This window comes from Pteropus medius, unplaced genomic scaffold, assembly GCF_902729225.1.
Source record: "Pteropus medius unplaced genomic scaffold, Ma_sr-lr_union100, whole genome shotgun sequence".
NCBI classification, from domain to species: Eukaryota; Metazoa; Chordata; class Mammalia; order Chiroptera; family Pteropodidae; genus Pteropus; species Pteropus medius.
This window is the reverse complement of record NW_024346202.1, coordinates 32,948-51,033: the sequence shown is the minus strand read 5'-3', so window position 1 is coordinate 51,033 and position 18,086 is coordinate 32,948. Positions and strand designations below refer to the sequence as shown.

The 18,086-nt window shown below is 37.4% G+C and overlaps 1 protein-coding gene across 1 annotated transcript in view; it reads right to left on the bottom strand.

Moving 5' to 3' along the window:
* Positions 1–10,959, bottom strand: part of LOC120613061 (ankyrin repeat domain-containing protein 26-like) — a 51,009-nt gene extending 40,050 nt beyond the window's left edge. Inside the window, exons 1-5 of the mRNA XM_039875700.1 lie at positions 10,842–10,959; positions 10,509–10,682; positions 8,868–8,974; positions 7,479–7,616; positions 807–863 (exon numbers count right to left, since the gene is read on the bottom strand). Coding sequence (XP_039731634.1) covers positions 807–863; positions 7,479–7,616; positions 8,868–8,974; positions 10,509–10,616 — 410 coding nt within the window. The 5' untranslated portion in view covers positions 10,617–10,682; positions 10,842–10,959. The remainder of the gene's footprint in view (positions 1–806; positions 864–7,478; positions 7,617–8,867; positions 8,975–10,508; positions 10,683–10,841) is intronic.
* Between the last annotated feature and the right edge of the window lie 7,127 nt (positions 10,960–18,086).

Below are 18,086 nucleotides of genomic sequence, written 5' to 3'. Positions count from 1 at the left end.
AATTACCATAGTAATTGCCATAGTGATTTTTGTAAGAATATCTGTTCAATATTCACCAAAAGTCAAAAAAGGAAAAAGCACAGCAATTTATTATGGATGATGCAACTGAAACCAGTACCATGTGAAATCGTCATACTACAGCTATTAAAATAAAATGTTAAAACAACCCCCAAAATTAAGTTAGGGCTGTAATTACTGTACAGAAAAGATTTCGCACAGCAGGCCTACTATCCTCAGCAAGTCCAGCTTGAATGGCTCGCCCTTGGTTGGTGTCTGGGAACCTGGTTGGGGGAGGGTCCCACCATTCCCTAACTGACAAGAGGGGCTCACTGGGCCTCGACTGTCTGTAGAAACAAGGTGGTTCATGCTGAGCACTTGCTTTCCTTCTAGGAGTCTGGAGTTTTGGTCCATGTCAGGGGGAGGATACCTATGTGACTAGCGTGCCAGAAAAACCTCAGGCACTGAGCCCAGTGAGACTGGTCCTGGTAGACAACAGTCTCACATGTGGTGTCAGAACTGGACACGGGAGGAACCAAGCGCATCCTGGGAACTCCAGAGGGAGACCACTCTTAGAAACTTGCACCTGGTTTCCTCCACACTGTGTCCCAGGCCCCTTCTCTCTTTCTGGACTTTGCTTTGATCCTTTCACTGTACTAAACCACAGGCATGAGCACAATGTTGCTGAGTGCTGTCAACTTTTCTAGTGGTTTTAGGAACCTCTAACAAAATTGCATTACATCAAAGTTTTATTATCCGGGTTGACGTGTTATACAAGATGACAGTCAAAAGGTTATTTCAGAGAATACCTGTTGTTGAATTTGTTTTTCTCGATACTTCTTTTGGAGATTCTTGCAAACCTGTATCTGTTTGAATAAAGTTTTGAAGGGATAAATAAAACAATGATGTCAGTAAATAACATGAAATAAGCAACAATATTGTTAATCAGAATCAAGTAGAAAATCCTAATGACAATATGTTTTGTAAGTTCCTATTAAAATGACGAGATCCCACTGTTAATTTTCTCCAACTAAACAGGATTTCACTTTTTTAAAATAGTTATGAATCAATCAAGTCACTGATCACCACAGGAAAACATAACTGCCATATACTTTAATAATTCACTACAGATTATTAAGATTTTTCTTTATCATTTTTTAATATCTTATAAAACTAAAAACATGCCTCACCTATTGAAAGGTAGTGCTTCACAGACAAGTCAAACAGTCAAAAAATTATATCGAAAATCTAGAATGAGTTATCCACGGGTAGTCACTCAAAGTCGCCATGTGGAGGAAAAACTGGGCTCCCCTGTGGCCCTGCAGCTCTTCTCTGTGCATCTGACACAGTCTCATTCATTCTTCGTGTCCAGGTCAAAGGCTCGTGCACAACCTGAACGCCTATGATTTATCTTACATCTCCTCTCCTCCCTAACCTTTCATATTCATCATCATCCGTAAGTCATATTAACTGTCCTTCTTTTCTGTCTCTGCTTTATTTGGCCATAGCCACTGCCTTAGTCAAACATGAGCTCTTAACAGACAACTTTCACAGGGGGGTAAAAACAAACAAAAAAGCACCACTGACTATTATTATTTCTTACATGAATAAGATTAATTCAGCAACACAAATGAGAAAGACCTAAGTCTAGAAAATGTCCAGCATTTTAAATTGAATAAACTGAGATTCTCGATCTTTTTTCATATCAGCATTGGTGGGTGACAACTTGATAATGCACCGATACTAGTCCACAAAAGCAAAAGCTCCCTTAGTCTTCCTGCCTCTATATGTGTTTTTCCCTCAATCTAGCTTCTCTGTGAGAGGTCAGCAAACTACGGCCCACAGGCCAAATCCAACCTGCCATCTTGTTTTGTAAATACAGTCTTACTAAAGCACAGGCTTGCCTATTCACTTACATATTGTCTACGGCTGCTTTCACACTATAATGGGAAGTCTGAGTAGATATGACAGACACCTGAGGGCCTAAAATCGGGCCCTTTACACATAAAGCTTGCTGATCCATGCTTTACACTCTACCAGAGTGTCCTATCAAATCTAATCTTCTTACGCTTCAGCTCAAAACTCTCCTGCAGTAAATATGCTTGGCTCCCTACCCACTAGACATCCCTTAGTCCTCATTCTCACTGCAGAACTACAGTCGTGTTTGGATATTTATTGTCCCAATCCACAAAGAAGGTGGCTTCCCCCCAGCTTGACAATCAGAAATGATTATATGAGCTAATTACATTAACTGGTTTTCCTCTAACTGGTGTGGGAGTGAACATGTGCTATAACCTACCTTATGAAATGTTAGAGGGAGGCTACTGCACGCCTCTCAGATGTCTTCCTATTCAAAGAAACACATTGCTCGAAACATATCACTAATCATTAGAGAAACACAAACCAGAACCACAATGAAATACGTCCTCAAGCCTCAGCATGGCTATCATTAAAATGTCAACAACAAAAAAACAAGATTGGTGACGATGTGGAGAAAAGGGCACTCTCATGCACTGTTTGTGGGGTTGTAAATTGGTACAGTCAAATGGAAAACAGTAGGGAGATTCCTCAAAAAATTAAAAATAGAACTACCACAAAGACCAGCAATTCTACTGAGTATTTATCCCAAGAAAACAAAAACACTAATTCAAAAGGATATCTGCACCCCTATGATCACTGCAGCAGTATTTACAACAGCCAGTATATGGAAGCAAAGTAGCTGTCCTTTGATAGATGAATGGATAAAGAGGATGCAGTTGATATACCTACACAATGGAATATTACTCAGCCATAAAAAAAGGATAAAATTGTGCCACCTGTGACAACGTGGATATGTTAGGTAGGTAGTCAGGCATGAGCGACAGGAGCTAAGGCCCAACTCTGTGACCATAAAAACTTCCCTTGAAGACTTTCCTTAAGGACCTCCCAGAAACACCTCCCTTTTAGGGTTATAAATTACCCCAAATCCTAGAGCACAAAAGCCACAAAAGATGCTGGCTAAACCAGCAACAAACGCATGCACAGAAAGTACTACCCTAATTTGCCCACAATTTAAGTCTCATTATAATACTATGTTTATGCCTGTAAGTTTATGAATCTAATTGTAAATTCTGGACTAAATTCTGGGTAAACACATGCACGACAGGCAAACTGTTACATAGCAGCCCATGGTCAGTCAAGGTGACGTCACATATGGATCATCTAAGACTTCCTATTATGGCCCAAATATAGACAGACCATTCCACTTCTGTGTTTTTACAGCTCTCTATGCTGAAAACCTGCTCCTCCCTTGGGGCGTACTCTGTCTTATTTCTTCACCTCCCAAATTACACAGGGCTGCAGCCTACCTTAGCGCGGTCTGTTCCCTTCTAAAATGTGTTTTCAATAAATCTTACTTTTTCTAAACCTCGCCGACCTATAATTCTTTGCTGATTGGCAGGCAAGAACTGAGGGACCACACACCACAGCACCATCCACCCCCCCATGCCACTGGGGCCACACCAATGTCACTAAAATATATAGGCCCCAGGGATGTAGTGTACAGCAAAGGGAATATGTCAATAATACAGTAATAACTTTGCACGGTGATAGATGGTTACTAGACTTCTCATGTTGACCACATCGTAAGACATATAAATGTCCAATCTCTACATTGTATACCTGAAATTAATATAATATTGTATGACAAATATACTTTCCAAAACTTTAGAAAGAAAAATGAAACACCTAAAGAAAAGCGGTCCTTCCTGCCTTTGGATATTGTCACATAAGAATATGATGCTTGGAGTCGTTGCTAATGAGCAGACCAGGACAGGAGACATAAACAAAACACTGATAACCTCACATATGAAATGGGGACAACGGGGATCCTGATGGCATCACTGAACCACCAGAACAGTGCTGCTTCCTCTTGTTTTAGCTACTGTTCACTCGGTCACCTATTTTGTGCAGCTAAAAGCATTCTATGTGATGCATTCCCCAAAGCCTACAGAATAAGACCTCTTCCTTTCTTTGGTACTAAAAACTCCCATAAGCATCCCTTAGCTGGGCCGTCACCTCATTCCCGACCACTCCCACAGCACATGTTCTGTACCATCAAAACTGAACGGCTCATAAATCCTGTAAAGTTCACTTGCGCATCTTAGCCTCGGCACTGTCGTTGCTTCTGCCAAACGTGTGATCCTGATAGATGTTCCTGCTGCCACATGTCGTCCTTCTGCCTCTTTACCTGGCAAACTTCTGCTCCCGCTGCATGCTTACCTGAAACCTTGCCACATTTTCAAACTCTAAGTTCTCATCATGGACTTAAAGTGAGTGGCACACATTACAGTCCATAAAAAAAATAATAAATAACGAGAATTATAAGCTCCCAGTGGACTTTGGCACCTGAATAAATTATAGTAAATAATAAAAATGACAATGATAATAAGCTCTTGGAGAGTGGAGACTGAGATTTTAAAATGTTTATATTCTGCAGTGTCAGAATAACACTTAGTACCTAACAGACACTTGATACTTAATAGCAAACCTTTAATCAGAAAATGTAAATGTATAAAAAGGCTTTGAAATTCTGTTTTAAAAAACCACAGAAATAAACCAGAGACAGCAAACACGATATTTTGAGCACCTTCAAGACCAAATCTCTACTTCAACTTTGTATTCCTATAACTTATAAACCAACCTACAGAAGTTCTTTCATCAGATCCTCTAATTTAAAGTGTCCTCATATGGTTCAGATTGCACAATGCACTGGTGCCACATCCGGGTAGTACAGTAGCATTTTTGTGATTTTAGAAATTTTTTGTACTTTTATTATAAGTTGTAACTCGACTGAGGCGATGTGAATATTTATTATGATTATCTTCTGCCTAATGGTGACAGAGCCTCTTGTTCTAAAGAAATTACAGTGTCACAACAATTATCCAAACGACACAAGGAAACAACTTGTTCTACGAATGATGTCAGCATCTCATTCTCTTCTGACTTATGTGGAATGAAGGTGATAATAGTGAGACCTCGTTGTTATAACAATAAATACAATAACACGCTTTTCAACAAGGCGTTGCTTTTCTGAATTTCGTACTATCAGTGGATGTCTTCAAAAAACAGTCTCATCGGGATTGCTGCTCATGTTACTGACAATGTTTCAAAGTTCTCACTGTTTGCCATTTGATTGTGGTACCAGGAAGTTGTTCTTGAGTTTCTAGTTTTAGTGACATTTTTAGTGAGACAAATCACTCTGTAAAAACAACTATTCACTTCTAAATGGAATCCATTTGCTGTAAAACTCAACAAAAATCGATATTTTACAACAACTTCAATTTGTTACAAGGTGATTATAGAGGAAACATGTAACACACACATTTAAAGTTTTTTTCTTTTTGCACGAAAATGTATGGGATTTTAGGTGTCATGTCTAATTAAATGAAGTTCTTTTCAGACAATATTGTCTCACATTTTTAATTACCTATGATTAATTTATACAATATTCTCAATACTAGACTATTAAGAAAGAAATTCAAAGAAAATATATATACAATTTACACATCATTTTTTTTCACTGCTTTTTTATTAGCAAAATTTTCTTTCTTTAATTTTATGTATAGTAGGGCCAACAAGAGTAATTCACTATCAGAAGCCTTACCTTGATTTCTATTCTGAGACAACTGTTTACAAATCTCTCCTACTTTATAATCATGAATTAGTTTGTAATTGCTGTGTACAAAAAAGGTGATAAATAACGTTACTATCTTTCTATTGAAATGAAAATCATTTACCAAATATATGAAATTATTAGAGCATTTGTAAGTTCTACAAACTTTTTATTAAGCATGTGATTAAGGAAGGAAAAAAAAGTAAGGTCGACCAGTCATGAATTGAGGGCAGTAGAGTTCAGTCAATTAATTCAACATAGCTTGACGTAAAGGCAAGTGTCTTGAACCCAGAGGTTAGTTTTCAGAAAATGGGATTAATTTTGGTCATCGGCTGTTCTTTTTTGGGGGGTTGTAATTCAAAGTATCTCCACTATTATATAATCTGTAACTAAATGTATTTATAAATATATTACCTCATTAAATCATATAATATAAGTGTCCCTTATTATTGTAGATCTTCACACCAAGGGCAGAAACCTAATAAAGGTCAAGACCAGGCTTAAACTACTATTGTCTCTTCTCTGACGACTCCAGTGCTGAACTAGCTGATCTTTATTAGAACTATGCTTAATCTCCCAGTCTGTCCCCAACTGACCTGGAAGATATGACCTTAATTATACACATGAGTACTGATGAGTTATGGATGGGACTGAGATATCTTAATGCCAAATGACCTCCTTAAGATTCAGAGCTTTCTGTTGACTGGCTTCCATGGGAGGCATAAGTATAAATATTTTGAACCCTGAGGTAGATTCGAGTCACTTGGGAGATTTTCATTATTCTGGAAAACTGATCACTTGAGGTGCCAAACTTAATTATGGAATCTTGGACAAGTTGGTGCCTACTACTCTGGGAGGGTGACGTGGGACCTTCTACAACCTAAGAGGTGCTCTACAGGACTTCAAGTGGCCTTTTGTGCATATCTGGTAACAAAAGAGAGAAAAAGCTGACCTTTTCCTGCAGCATTATTTGAACCTCTTAGACATCTTAGAATGGTGCCAACTAGCATCTGCTAGCAGAAAACGCACAGAGTCTACTCAAAGGGTAACGCATCCTGAAGGTCTGCGTTCAGATGTGGCTCCACGCAGGTTTCGAGTGTAGGGCGAAGGGTTGTGTGCCCAAGCTGGGGACCAGCTGCCAGAACAGTGTGCTGGTGCTTTGGAACAGTGGCTGAGCCAAAAAGCATACATGTGTAAACTGAAAAATATTGTAATATTGAACTCCAAGTGTGTGTGAATCACCATGCAGACTAAGGCATCTGGATCAGCAAGGGCAACCTGGGAGCAAAGGTCACTCATGACCCCAGAACCAGTTTCAAAGAGCCACTGTGAAGCAATACAATCAATAGACACAACACACTGATTAAAGTGTCTTTCTTTACATCTCCATCTGACAAGTGACAGAGGATTGTCTCCCTTGGATTTAGGGAATCCTAAGTGCTTAAAAAATTCAAGGGGGAGAATATAGGAGATCGCCCCCAGAAAACACAGAATTTTCTGCTAAACTCACATTTCAAGACCCCAAATAACAAGCTAGAGAAGAGACATTATTGTATCCCATGCACAGGGCTTATACTTGGAACGAATAGATCATGTTAGGATCCCGAAGGATAAAGGATTCAAAGTCCTGAGATAAGGAATCTGTACCCACTGCTGCTTCTAACTTGTCCAGCCTTTAACTGGTCTCTGTCTGAGGAGGGACCCTAACCCGCTGCCATTCCCAAACTGCCTGAACGAAACTGTGACATCTCACCTGTTATGTAAGAAGTAACTGTAAATTATTTTAAACCTGTTTTGTGATAACTAACAATTTAATGTAAACACTTACAAGTTAAGGCCTCTCTTAAAAGCATGTTCTTCTGCAATCCATCCACAGTTATCTTGAGAAAAGACGTCGACACCTTGCTGAAGAAGAAGCCTGACTATGTCTGAGGTTGAATCATTTACAGCAAGCATGAGGGAAGTTCTAAAATAACAAAGAGATAATTCACCTTTTGGAATAATAATTTATTTAAACAGCTAATTTGATATACTTTATCAAATTTATATCTCACTTGTCTGTGTAGAAGTGACCATTTACATGTTAAAGTGTTCATCTCTGTAAATAACCTCCAAGTATAAGGAAGGAACAAAAAAGAAGCCTGTTCTACACTTGGGGTATACACAGAAAGAAACTATGGTGGGATCTTATCTGAATTAGGTGAACAATTTAAATGAACAATTTTCTGTTCGTCCTTAGTCTCATATATGGTACCTCAAAGTCAGCTAGAAGTCAGGTGACTGAAAGGTGTTTTGTAGATTCTAGACAATAATATTAATAATAATTATAATAATAATTGTCCTAGAGTTAACGATACTGATAAGCGTGTGCTAGGCACTGAAGTAAATGCTGAATAATCTAACACAGACCATTCTTGTGGATATGTTCTTATCCTCCTTCTCATTTCAAGAGACATATTTGGTGATGATGAGTAGTGTTCCCAAGGTCCCACTCCTGGCGTGTGGGAAGGCTAGGCATCGATCCCAGTCTTCTGTGAACTGGAAGCCCATCTTTTTTAGCACTCACCTAGGACTTGTCTTTATTAAAGAGAACGTTGATTCAAGTAAAATTATCTTTCTTCAGTCTACCCATGCCAATTAAAAATAAAAACATCAAAGTATACTAGAAATGATAAGGATAAAAACTAATGAACCCATTGTATTTGGGAGTAGTAATTCATAGTCACTTAGGAATAACTTAATAACACCGGTTATTAACTTAAAGCAAAAAATTTTTCAAAAGACAAAATCAAGTCCTATTTGTTTCATATGCATCTTTTAAGTAAAACTGTGCTTGAAGTAGAGGTTAAAAAAACTGTAAGAGAGACTAAGTTCCATATTGTAGTATACAGTAAAAGTTAAGAGTCCATACAATATAAAACTTATAAAACTCTTTTGAAATCCTTTGAGCTAATATAAAATCAAAAGACCAAAAATATTAGGTTACAAATGACATCAGCCAACATTATAAATAAATATGAATATGAATACTGCAGTATCCTGTTCTTCCTGTTGGCCGGTCAGAATGACTTTGCCACCTAATGAATGACGTCCTAATATCTTTCACTACATAAGAATAAGTTAATCCTCTTCTTATTAATTTTATCTTCCTGACCTGAGTGATTGTTACCACTCTAGAACAATGTTAAGGTTAAAAAAAAAGAATGCACAACTGTACCTTTTCATCTTATCGACTGCATGTACATTCGCATTTCTCTTTACTAAAAATTCCACCATTTGCTGTTTCTTTTCAGTCACAGCAAGTAAAAGTGGTGTGAGTTCATCCTGTAAAACAGCAAAAACCATTTATAACTTATGAGATTACGTATCTCGAAACTGAATTTTAAAGCTTGTAAAAGATCCTCAGAACGTAAACATATAATATAGCAAGTAGAGAACAAGTAGCCCTCTGGGCTGTCTCCTGCTGCTCCTTCTCTTTAAAATACCCTCCTCGACCCTTCAACACATTTACTGCAACATCCTTCTCCAACACTCTCTTCAAACACTGACAGCACTGCTTCCAAAATCCTGGCTCCTCTCACACTTTATCTATCATAGTATTCGGTAGTTATCGTATGGCTCCCCATTTAAACAAAGAGCTTTTGGAGGGCAGAGGCCGGTTTTTTTACCTCTGTATCTCCAAACTCTAAAACGTAACAGTAAACACTTGAAGTATTTTTATTGAATTAATAACCTAAATGATTATCACTGGAGCAGTGTTTCTTAAATCATATTCCAAAGAATATCTACTTGACTAGAAGTTAAGTACTGTGCCCCAGGAGGAAGACTCCAGAGAGATCGCCTGGGTTTGAGAAGGATGACAGAATATGCTTTGTATGCTTAGTACTAAAGAAATGTTTAACATGGCTTAATCCCAATCTGATAATATTATTTTTATGGCAAATATTAACACTTCAGAAATTATAGAGTCTCAGGGATACAGTTTTGAGAGCTTTCCAACAGACGTGAAGGTTTCTCCAGCTTATACAAACTTGCTGGATTCTCTTCTATCAATGCTATCAAGACAACTGGTGTCAGCTTCAGGCACCCCTGCTCTGAAAGGGTCACTAAGGAAATGGACTCTAAAGTAAAAAGACATTTTTAGTGATTGCTTCAATTAAACGGCTCATGGGTTTTCTCCGTTTAGAGGATGATAGATTTTTATCTTGGCTGTTAGAAAGCACAATATGAAATTTTATTCTCAATTATAATGATAATCCTGGGACCCAAATGCATATCTGCCTTTTTGAAAATCACTAAATGGCTGGCAAGGTGGCTATGAGCACTGTGGATGCTTTTGCTGACGGTTCAGACATGACCTGACCAACTTGCTCCAATCCTCAGAACCTTGGTGTTCTGCAGTGTTCACACCCCGTGGCCTGTAGCTTCTCTTTCCCACAGGCACTCATCCAGCTCCCCCTGCTGGGGACTAGGTCTCCATTCCTTCTCTCCCCATCGCCAGAGGAACCCACTTCCTAAGCCCCTTCCTGCCTCCACCATCCCTTCACTCCCCCGAGGCCCTCAGTCCTTTGCTGGCTCTGAGGCTGTCACACACTCCTAGGCACTAACAGTAAGTCTTTCCTTCTGGGGAAGAAGGGCAGGAGCTGGGAAACAGAGCTTGGCCCTTTCCGTGGACGTCACCTTTCTCATGCCCTCCCTTACTTGGCTTTGGAGTTCTTTCCGTGGTGAAAGGGTCTGATGTATAATATGGAGTATATGTATTAGAAATACAATGCTCGTAGCTAAAAAAGTATAAACGAAAAACAAAACAAAAAAATGTATTTCCAATCTTTTGTAAATACAGTTACTTGATCCATGCCTTGTTCCTTGCTTCAATATTGGCCTTGTATGAAAGCAGCTTCGCTGCCATGTCCATATTCTGAGCAGCGACAGCGTAGTGCAGAGCCGAGTTGCCATCGATGTCCATTATATTTGGATCGGCACCACGTTCGAGCAGAATAGTTGCACATTCCTCCTCCTGGCATTGTACGGCCTATTGACATTATGACAAAAAGTAGACTGTAAATGTTAGAAATTCAAGGAAACATTGCATGAGTTTCTCCTATTAATTATAGTTAATGAGATAAACTCATATTCGTTCTCTATAATTGAATCAAACCCATCGCATGTTGACAAAGTTGGGTCTCTGTACCTTAATCAGAGCTGTCCTGTTTTCATTGTCACAGAGGTTAAGCTGGCATTTTCAGTCTGCCAGGAGGGTTACCACTTCCGGATGGCCATTGGCACAGGCCAAATGTAGAGCAGTCCTGTGAAAGTGAGCAGACGTTTTAGGAAATTGGAGGGCACTATCTCCAAACACGTAATTGTAAACATTAAATGCTATTATTATTATTCATGTAATTGTAAACATTAAATGCTATTCCTTTGCCTTCAAAACAAATATTTAGTTTTTATCTGGAGGAAGTACAATATTTATTAGCTCCTGTTACTCACCTCATTAATGAAAGTGGCGCCCCTGTGAATAGAGACAGCATGACCTGGGGATTCAGCTCAACTTGGCTGTGATTCTATTTTTACTCTGTCACTTATGCGCCATCACTCAGCCTTTCTGTGCCTCAATCTCCTCATCAACAAAATGGAGGTTAAAACAGTGATTTTTTCTCACAGGACACTGTTGTTTGCTTAAATGAGAACCTATGCAGAGTGTTTGCTACAGTGCCTAGTACAAAAAAACAGCTCAATATTGTTAGCTAAAATTATTATAATTATTACCATTATGACTACTTTACAAAGACAACATTCTAATAGTAACATGATATTACACCTTTTTTTGCAGATATGTCTTAAGGATTAGAAAGAACATATTATTTCAATGTTCTCACACTTTAACACCTCTGACACTAAAATGCAGTTTATAATTCAGGATGCCTTTCACCTATAATTGTCTGCGTGTTTAAGTTTCTTATAGGTACATAAAACAGTGGGCATCATACCGTCACCCACGCTGCCTTACATTAAGTGAAATAATGGATAATATAACAGACTATTGCAGTTTTGGACATCTGGTTGGCATTGAAGTAAATTTTAGTTTTTAAAAGCATTATGAGAAAAGAAGACTAAAATAACAAAACAAAACAGGAAAAGAACTGTTTTCAAGTAACTCTCACTTTGCTTTTCCAGAAATTTTAAATGAAAGGGAACTCAGGATTCAAATGAATACAAATGGCTCATTTGATTCTATATTTAGACTTTCAAATTATATAGAAATCAGATATTTTCAATAACCAATATTAGAATTTAAAATATGATACACTTGCAAAGGGGCTAGTATAGGTTCTCTTTCACAAGGTCCTACCTTCAGAAATACTTTTCAAAGGAGGTGGAAAAGGCTCTAATTGAGATTAGGGCCTAAAACTTCAATTTTGAATTTCTCATTTGGCTCATACTGGACAACATGAAGTTTTGAAGGATGAAAAGGGCCTGAGAGACACACTGAAAGTCTTCTGAGAAGACTATGACTGCTACGAAATAGGTATTCAGATTAGATTTGACGAACAAAAGGATCAAAAATATGGATAGATATAGTTGCAGAGTTCAATAAATGAAACTTTTATAAAGTAAAACAACACTTCTGCAATAGTAGTAATCATTTACATTTGCTTTTTTTTATTTCATAAGGACACAACTGACGTGATTAATCCATAATTGTTTACATGTCGTATGTAATAAAGCTGTACGTGTAATTAAAACATAAGTCAATAATGAAATATATACATAAACTCCACAGGCACAGATAAAAAGTTTCCCTTCTGAAGATTCTAAAAGTAGTCAGAAGATACTAATTTTCAAAAACATTCCAAAAAATAGACAGAAATTATTTTTGTGTGTGCAAGATTCATGTTCCAGCTCTTACTCAGGATTATTTCTTTAATAGTCAAATTTTCCTAGGATGGCTTTCATGTTCATTGTAGAAATTAAATTTTTAGAAAAGGAAAAGAGAATTTCACTTATAATACAAATGCTCAGAAACAAATTTTATTACATTTTCCACGTATTTTTGGCTAACTGTTTGTGTGTATGTGTAATAAAAGCGATTGTTTCTCCTTTTCTGATCTACCAGAGCACACGTTTGCTTGTCAATTTACTTATACTTTGTCTAATTTCAAATGAGAGGTTTTTTCCCTCGTTGATTTCAAAGACCCTCTGTAAAAATGAAGATGCACTTTTTCTCTGATATTCATACATTTTTAATATTTTGCAAGAACATTTTCTTTTATTTCATTAATATTATTTTCAGATACACAGAGGGTTTTGACTTTTTATATTGCTCAACCAACCTCCAGAATTCTTTTTTAGAAGTCTTTCTCACACACAAAAAAAAAAAATGTAAAAATAGGCACTTGAGTTTTATTCTGGTACTTTTCTCACTTCGCATATTTCAAATTTTTAACCTATACTTTATCTGGAACCTATACTTGTGATAAAAAATACATATATAGCTTGCTTTCTCCGAATCCTTCACAGCTATTACTTTACCATTTATGAATAATTTCATCTTTTCTATTAACAGGAAATGTCATCAGTAACAAGTTCTAAAGTCGTACATATATTCGGGTATTTGGACATTTTCTGTTTTGTTCCAATCACTTATCTGTGTTTCCTCCACATAGTAAACAAATAAGTTGTGTAATTTTATAGCCCATGTTGACCTCTATGTGGGCCAGTCTTTTTCTACTATACAAAACTATCCTTCATTTCATCGCAACAATAAAAGACAGCATTTGTACTCAAAAATATTAAACCATGATAGTTTTAGTTGGTTCATGTAAAATTGATATATATAGGAAGAGTGCACATATTGAGAAAATGAGTCTTCCTATTCCAGACCACAGCCATCTGCCATTTCCAAGTGCACATCTAAGGTCTCTCAGTAAAGACCCTACATCCATAGGTGTACACTGGTATAAAATGGATATTAGATGTTATCTGAAGAATGTTTAGCATGCAAGTTGATCTATTGTAGGAATTATTTTTCTCATTATTCATTTTTCTATAGTATATAACATTATGGTAAAAATGTGAACATCAAAATTAATTGTTTCTCTTTCTGATATTTAGTTAAATTGTAAAGTATTCTATAGGGGCAGGTAAGGTGCCCAGGTAAGGTCCCACCACAGAGGTGCTGCAGAGCCGGGCCTCGGGAGAGGAGACAGCCCAGTGCCCACTGTGACGGGAGGGCTGGGCTCTACCAGGCTGTGCCCTGGCAGGTGAGCCTTTCTCCCAGGTCCCCCCGACCCTGGGCCCGCCCATGGCCACTGGTCTCACAGTCCCTATTACCTGCTCTTCCTGTCTTTGTCATTCAGGCCATTTTCTTGGAGCAATAGAATCTTCTGCACTTTCTGGACGTTGCCCGTGCTGGCAGCTTTGTGGATTTTTCCAAGATCTTTGTCTCCGATGTGATACCTAGGCCCTGAGGTGACTCTATTACCACTTTCAGACACCATGTCAAAACCATTGCCCTGCTGGATGGTTGAGGAGCCCAAGGACGACTTGCCCTTCTGACTCCCAAAGCCAAAAAACTTTCTCATGGCCGATACTATGCAGAGCCCTGGGCTTCAGAGACCCCTCAGCACCCTCTCTGCTTTCCGCCTCCTCCTGGGTGGGCTTCTAGCCTCCAGATAAGCCAACCGCCTCTCACCACGACAGCCCAGCAGGGCAACTAGGCAGTTAGGCACTTTAGAATCTTTCAGCCACAATAACGGCTACCAAGCTACACAAGTGTGCCTGGGAGTAGGTGATGTCACTGCCTGTGTGCACCTGAGAGGCACAGGCCCAACGGACAAGGGGACCCAGAGCACCTGAGAGGCACAGGTGTCCAGTCCCAGAGGCAGCACTGGTTCCCTTCAGATGTTCGTGGGAACTGGCCAGTGTTTTGCTCATTCACATGAGCCCTGAAATAGAAGAGCAGATATGAAAGAGGCAGAACACTGAAGCAAAAACCTAAATGAGAAAGGAAAAACTATTGCTGTATCTTAAAAATGTGAAATCTATTCATTTCTATTTATAAACTATAAAAACATTTAAAAGCATGCTTCACAAAGATAACTTCATACTTTCAAATGTTCTAGTTTTAACTTCAAAATCAATCGTATACAACAAAGACTTCCATTGACTCAAAGCAACTTGAGAATGTTACAATGCACTTGGTACTTATCTGATTTTTAAATAAGGCCTATGAACATAGAAAACTATTTTTCTACTTATTATATATGTTAAAAAAGACACAAAGTTTGCTCCTTTTGCCCCTTGATTTCACCAATTAATTCAATCTAGACCAGCTAGGCAAGATCTATCCTCCCATTACTTTACTCGGTAATTTGGTCAATTTGTGAGAACTGGAAAGTATTATTACAATGAATCCTTCAATTTCACACAATTTTTTTATTGCAACCCACCTCAAACTTGTCGCTTAATCCTTCAATTGTCTTTCCCAGTGTGAATTCAGATTAAGTGGATCATCAGTCCATGAATCACAGCACTATTAACAGTTCATTTTGGGGCAGTGTCACAGCATTTGTCTGGACACTGATTTTGAGCATATTTGAGTATTGAATCATTTTTGCCCTTATAAAGCATGGTGGAAAATATAAAAATGAACTTACCAGCACCAAGAAGCATAGATCGTATAAGCATAATACAATTATTCAACATAGACATCATTAGACATTCTGAAGAAAATTCTTATGTCGAGTGAAACAAATTAAAGGATATCTATAAAATATTAGAAGTTAATGATGGGAGATGGTAACTAAATATTAAGAATCAATTAGTAATACCTTTGAAAACTTCCTTGGGATGAAATCCTTACACCGTAACATGTTAAGATTATCATTAGGATTTTATGCGTTTCAGATTCATGTACATTTGAACCCAAACTGCCACTAACTAGGAATCATGTCCCCTTAATAAGAGTGGAAGCTTGCCGTCTAGTGGAAAGAGCACCCACTGCCTTTCCAATCTCTCATTTGAGAAGGAAAAAATCCAATTGTTGCTCCTGTTTTCTGAGTTTTCAGACATGTATAACAGCAAAGAAAGAGTGTTTCTGATGCCCTAGGAGACCATTTTGGCCCTTTGCTCACAAGCACCGAGTCCAAGTGTTTGCAGGTGCTTCTAAGCATCTCATACGGCCTCAGCAGTGTATCTGGGTGTTTCCAAGGGTAGGAAGGTTTAGAACTTTGAAATGTGGCAAGTGACGATCCCTCCATGACACCATATTTTAACATTGATAAAGACTATTTTTCAGATTATGGTCCCCAGGGCTATGGTTATCGTTACTGAAACTCTTCACTATTGGGATAAAAATGCTAGTCAAACACTGGAAAAACGTGTCAGACTATGGAGATACACATCTTACAGAGTTTTGGTTCTAAGAATACGTGCAATACGTGGCAGGTAAGAGACCAGATGGACATGACAAGAATGCTTTTATAAACAGTATTTCCATGCGCTACACATTTCCCCCTTTTTATGCATGGCATTAGTATTTCATCACACAGGAGGAAATCATTTCTTCCTGGCCTTTCATTCAGACTATGGATCTTATTTTTAACCCATAAGAAGATGATGTGCTTACGTTTACGAGACTTGGCCAGAAAGTGTGACATTATCCTGATGATATGAACAGGTATCCCTATATTTTGATCACTACACTGCATTATTAGAAAACATTATTCAAAAATATCATTGTTGCATTAACAGATATGTTCATCATTTTCTTACTGTTAAATTTTCTTCCACTTTGTTCTTTGTGGGTAAATTTTGCTGTTGTGCCTGTGACTGTAAGAGTAATGGTTTTCATGGCATTCGAAAAAGTCCATTTTGTTTCCATATCCCTGATTCATCTTGTCATTTGTAGAGAATTTTCTTTCTATTTTTCTGCACACATTTCTTATGCATTTGTTTTCAGTTCTAAGCCCCCGGTCAACCAAATAACAGCTGAGGCATGGTATCTAGGCTACCCAGGGTTACAAAGTGCAACTTCAACAATAATAGAGATGTATGTTTTCTCTGCAGCAAAAGCATGCCTCTTCAGGATGCTTTTAAAGATTATGTGTCTCGTTATGTTTTGCGGGGCTGCTCATGGCCTAATTTGTATTCCAGTATTCTTAACCTTTTTTTTTGAAGGTTTGCCTGACTATCCACTAGCAAATCAAAGACCAGTTATAAAATTTCTGATGGCCCCAATTCAATCTCATAAAAATGCATGATTAAAAAGCATCAATAAACTAAACACAAAGTCATGTTTCCATGCCTTGAAAATCTCATTTTAAAATGTTATATAAAATATCCTGAGAAAAATTCATTATTCTTACATTAAAATATCTTTACTAAATTAGGAAGTTTTGTCATCTTTATTATGGTACATGATCAAGCATAAAGTATAATTTTTCAGTTCTTTTTTCCTTTTTATTTCATCATTACACATTATTGTATGGAATTCAAGTATTTCATATATTACACTATAAATGAATATTATTCTCATTGTACTTTCTATATGCATTATTTTGTAAAATGGCAGCTTACTTAGTCTCCCAATATGGGGCTTTTGTGTGCATTTCTTAATGGTGTATGTATATGGACTGAAGTTTATAGAGTTTTGAAATTCAATTTATCTTCTTTTTTTAGGGGGGGGGTTAGTGTTTTTTGTGTCCTCTCTGAGGATATTTTGCCTTTTCCAAGATTACATAATAATTATCTCTGTTTTCTTTTCAAAGTTCATAGTTTTAACTTTCCACTTGATCCATAGACCTGTGTTTGTCAGAAAGTACACATAGAGGTTCATTTTCTTTCTGTAATGATCCAACTGTCCCAGCATCCTTAGTGAAAAGATGATCCTTTCACCAATTAACTTGGATTAACTTGGCCACTCTTCAAAAAATCAATTGACGATTTATGTGTGGCTTTATTTCTGTTCATTGATCTGTTTGTCCATGCTAAGCCAATACCACACACAGTCATGATTACCGGAGATTTCTATTCATTCTTGAAATTAGGTTGTGCAAGTTTTTCAATGTTTCTCTTCTTTTCCAAATTTTTTTGCTATTCTAGTTTCCTTGCATTTAGATATTTATTTGAGAATCACTTATCAATTTATATTTTTAAAAAACCTTCTGGGATCATAATTAGGTTATGATGAATCTGTGGATCAATTTGGGGAAAATAGATGTTGTAGCAATAAGAGATTTTCCAGTCTGTGAACATGGTATCTCTTTTTATTTATGTCTTCTTCAAATTCTCTCAAGAATATATATCTTATACATTTAGGAAGATTTCTTTCTTCTTTTTTTTTTTAATTTATGGCTTTTTAAATAATATAAAAAATTTTTCCCCATTTTTGTACAAGTGCACGAAAATACAGTTGATTTTCATATACTTA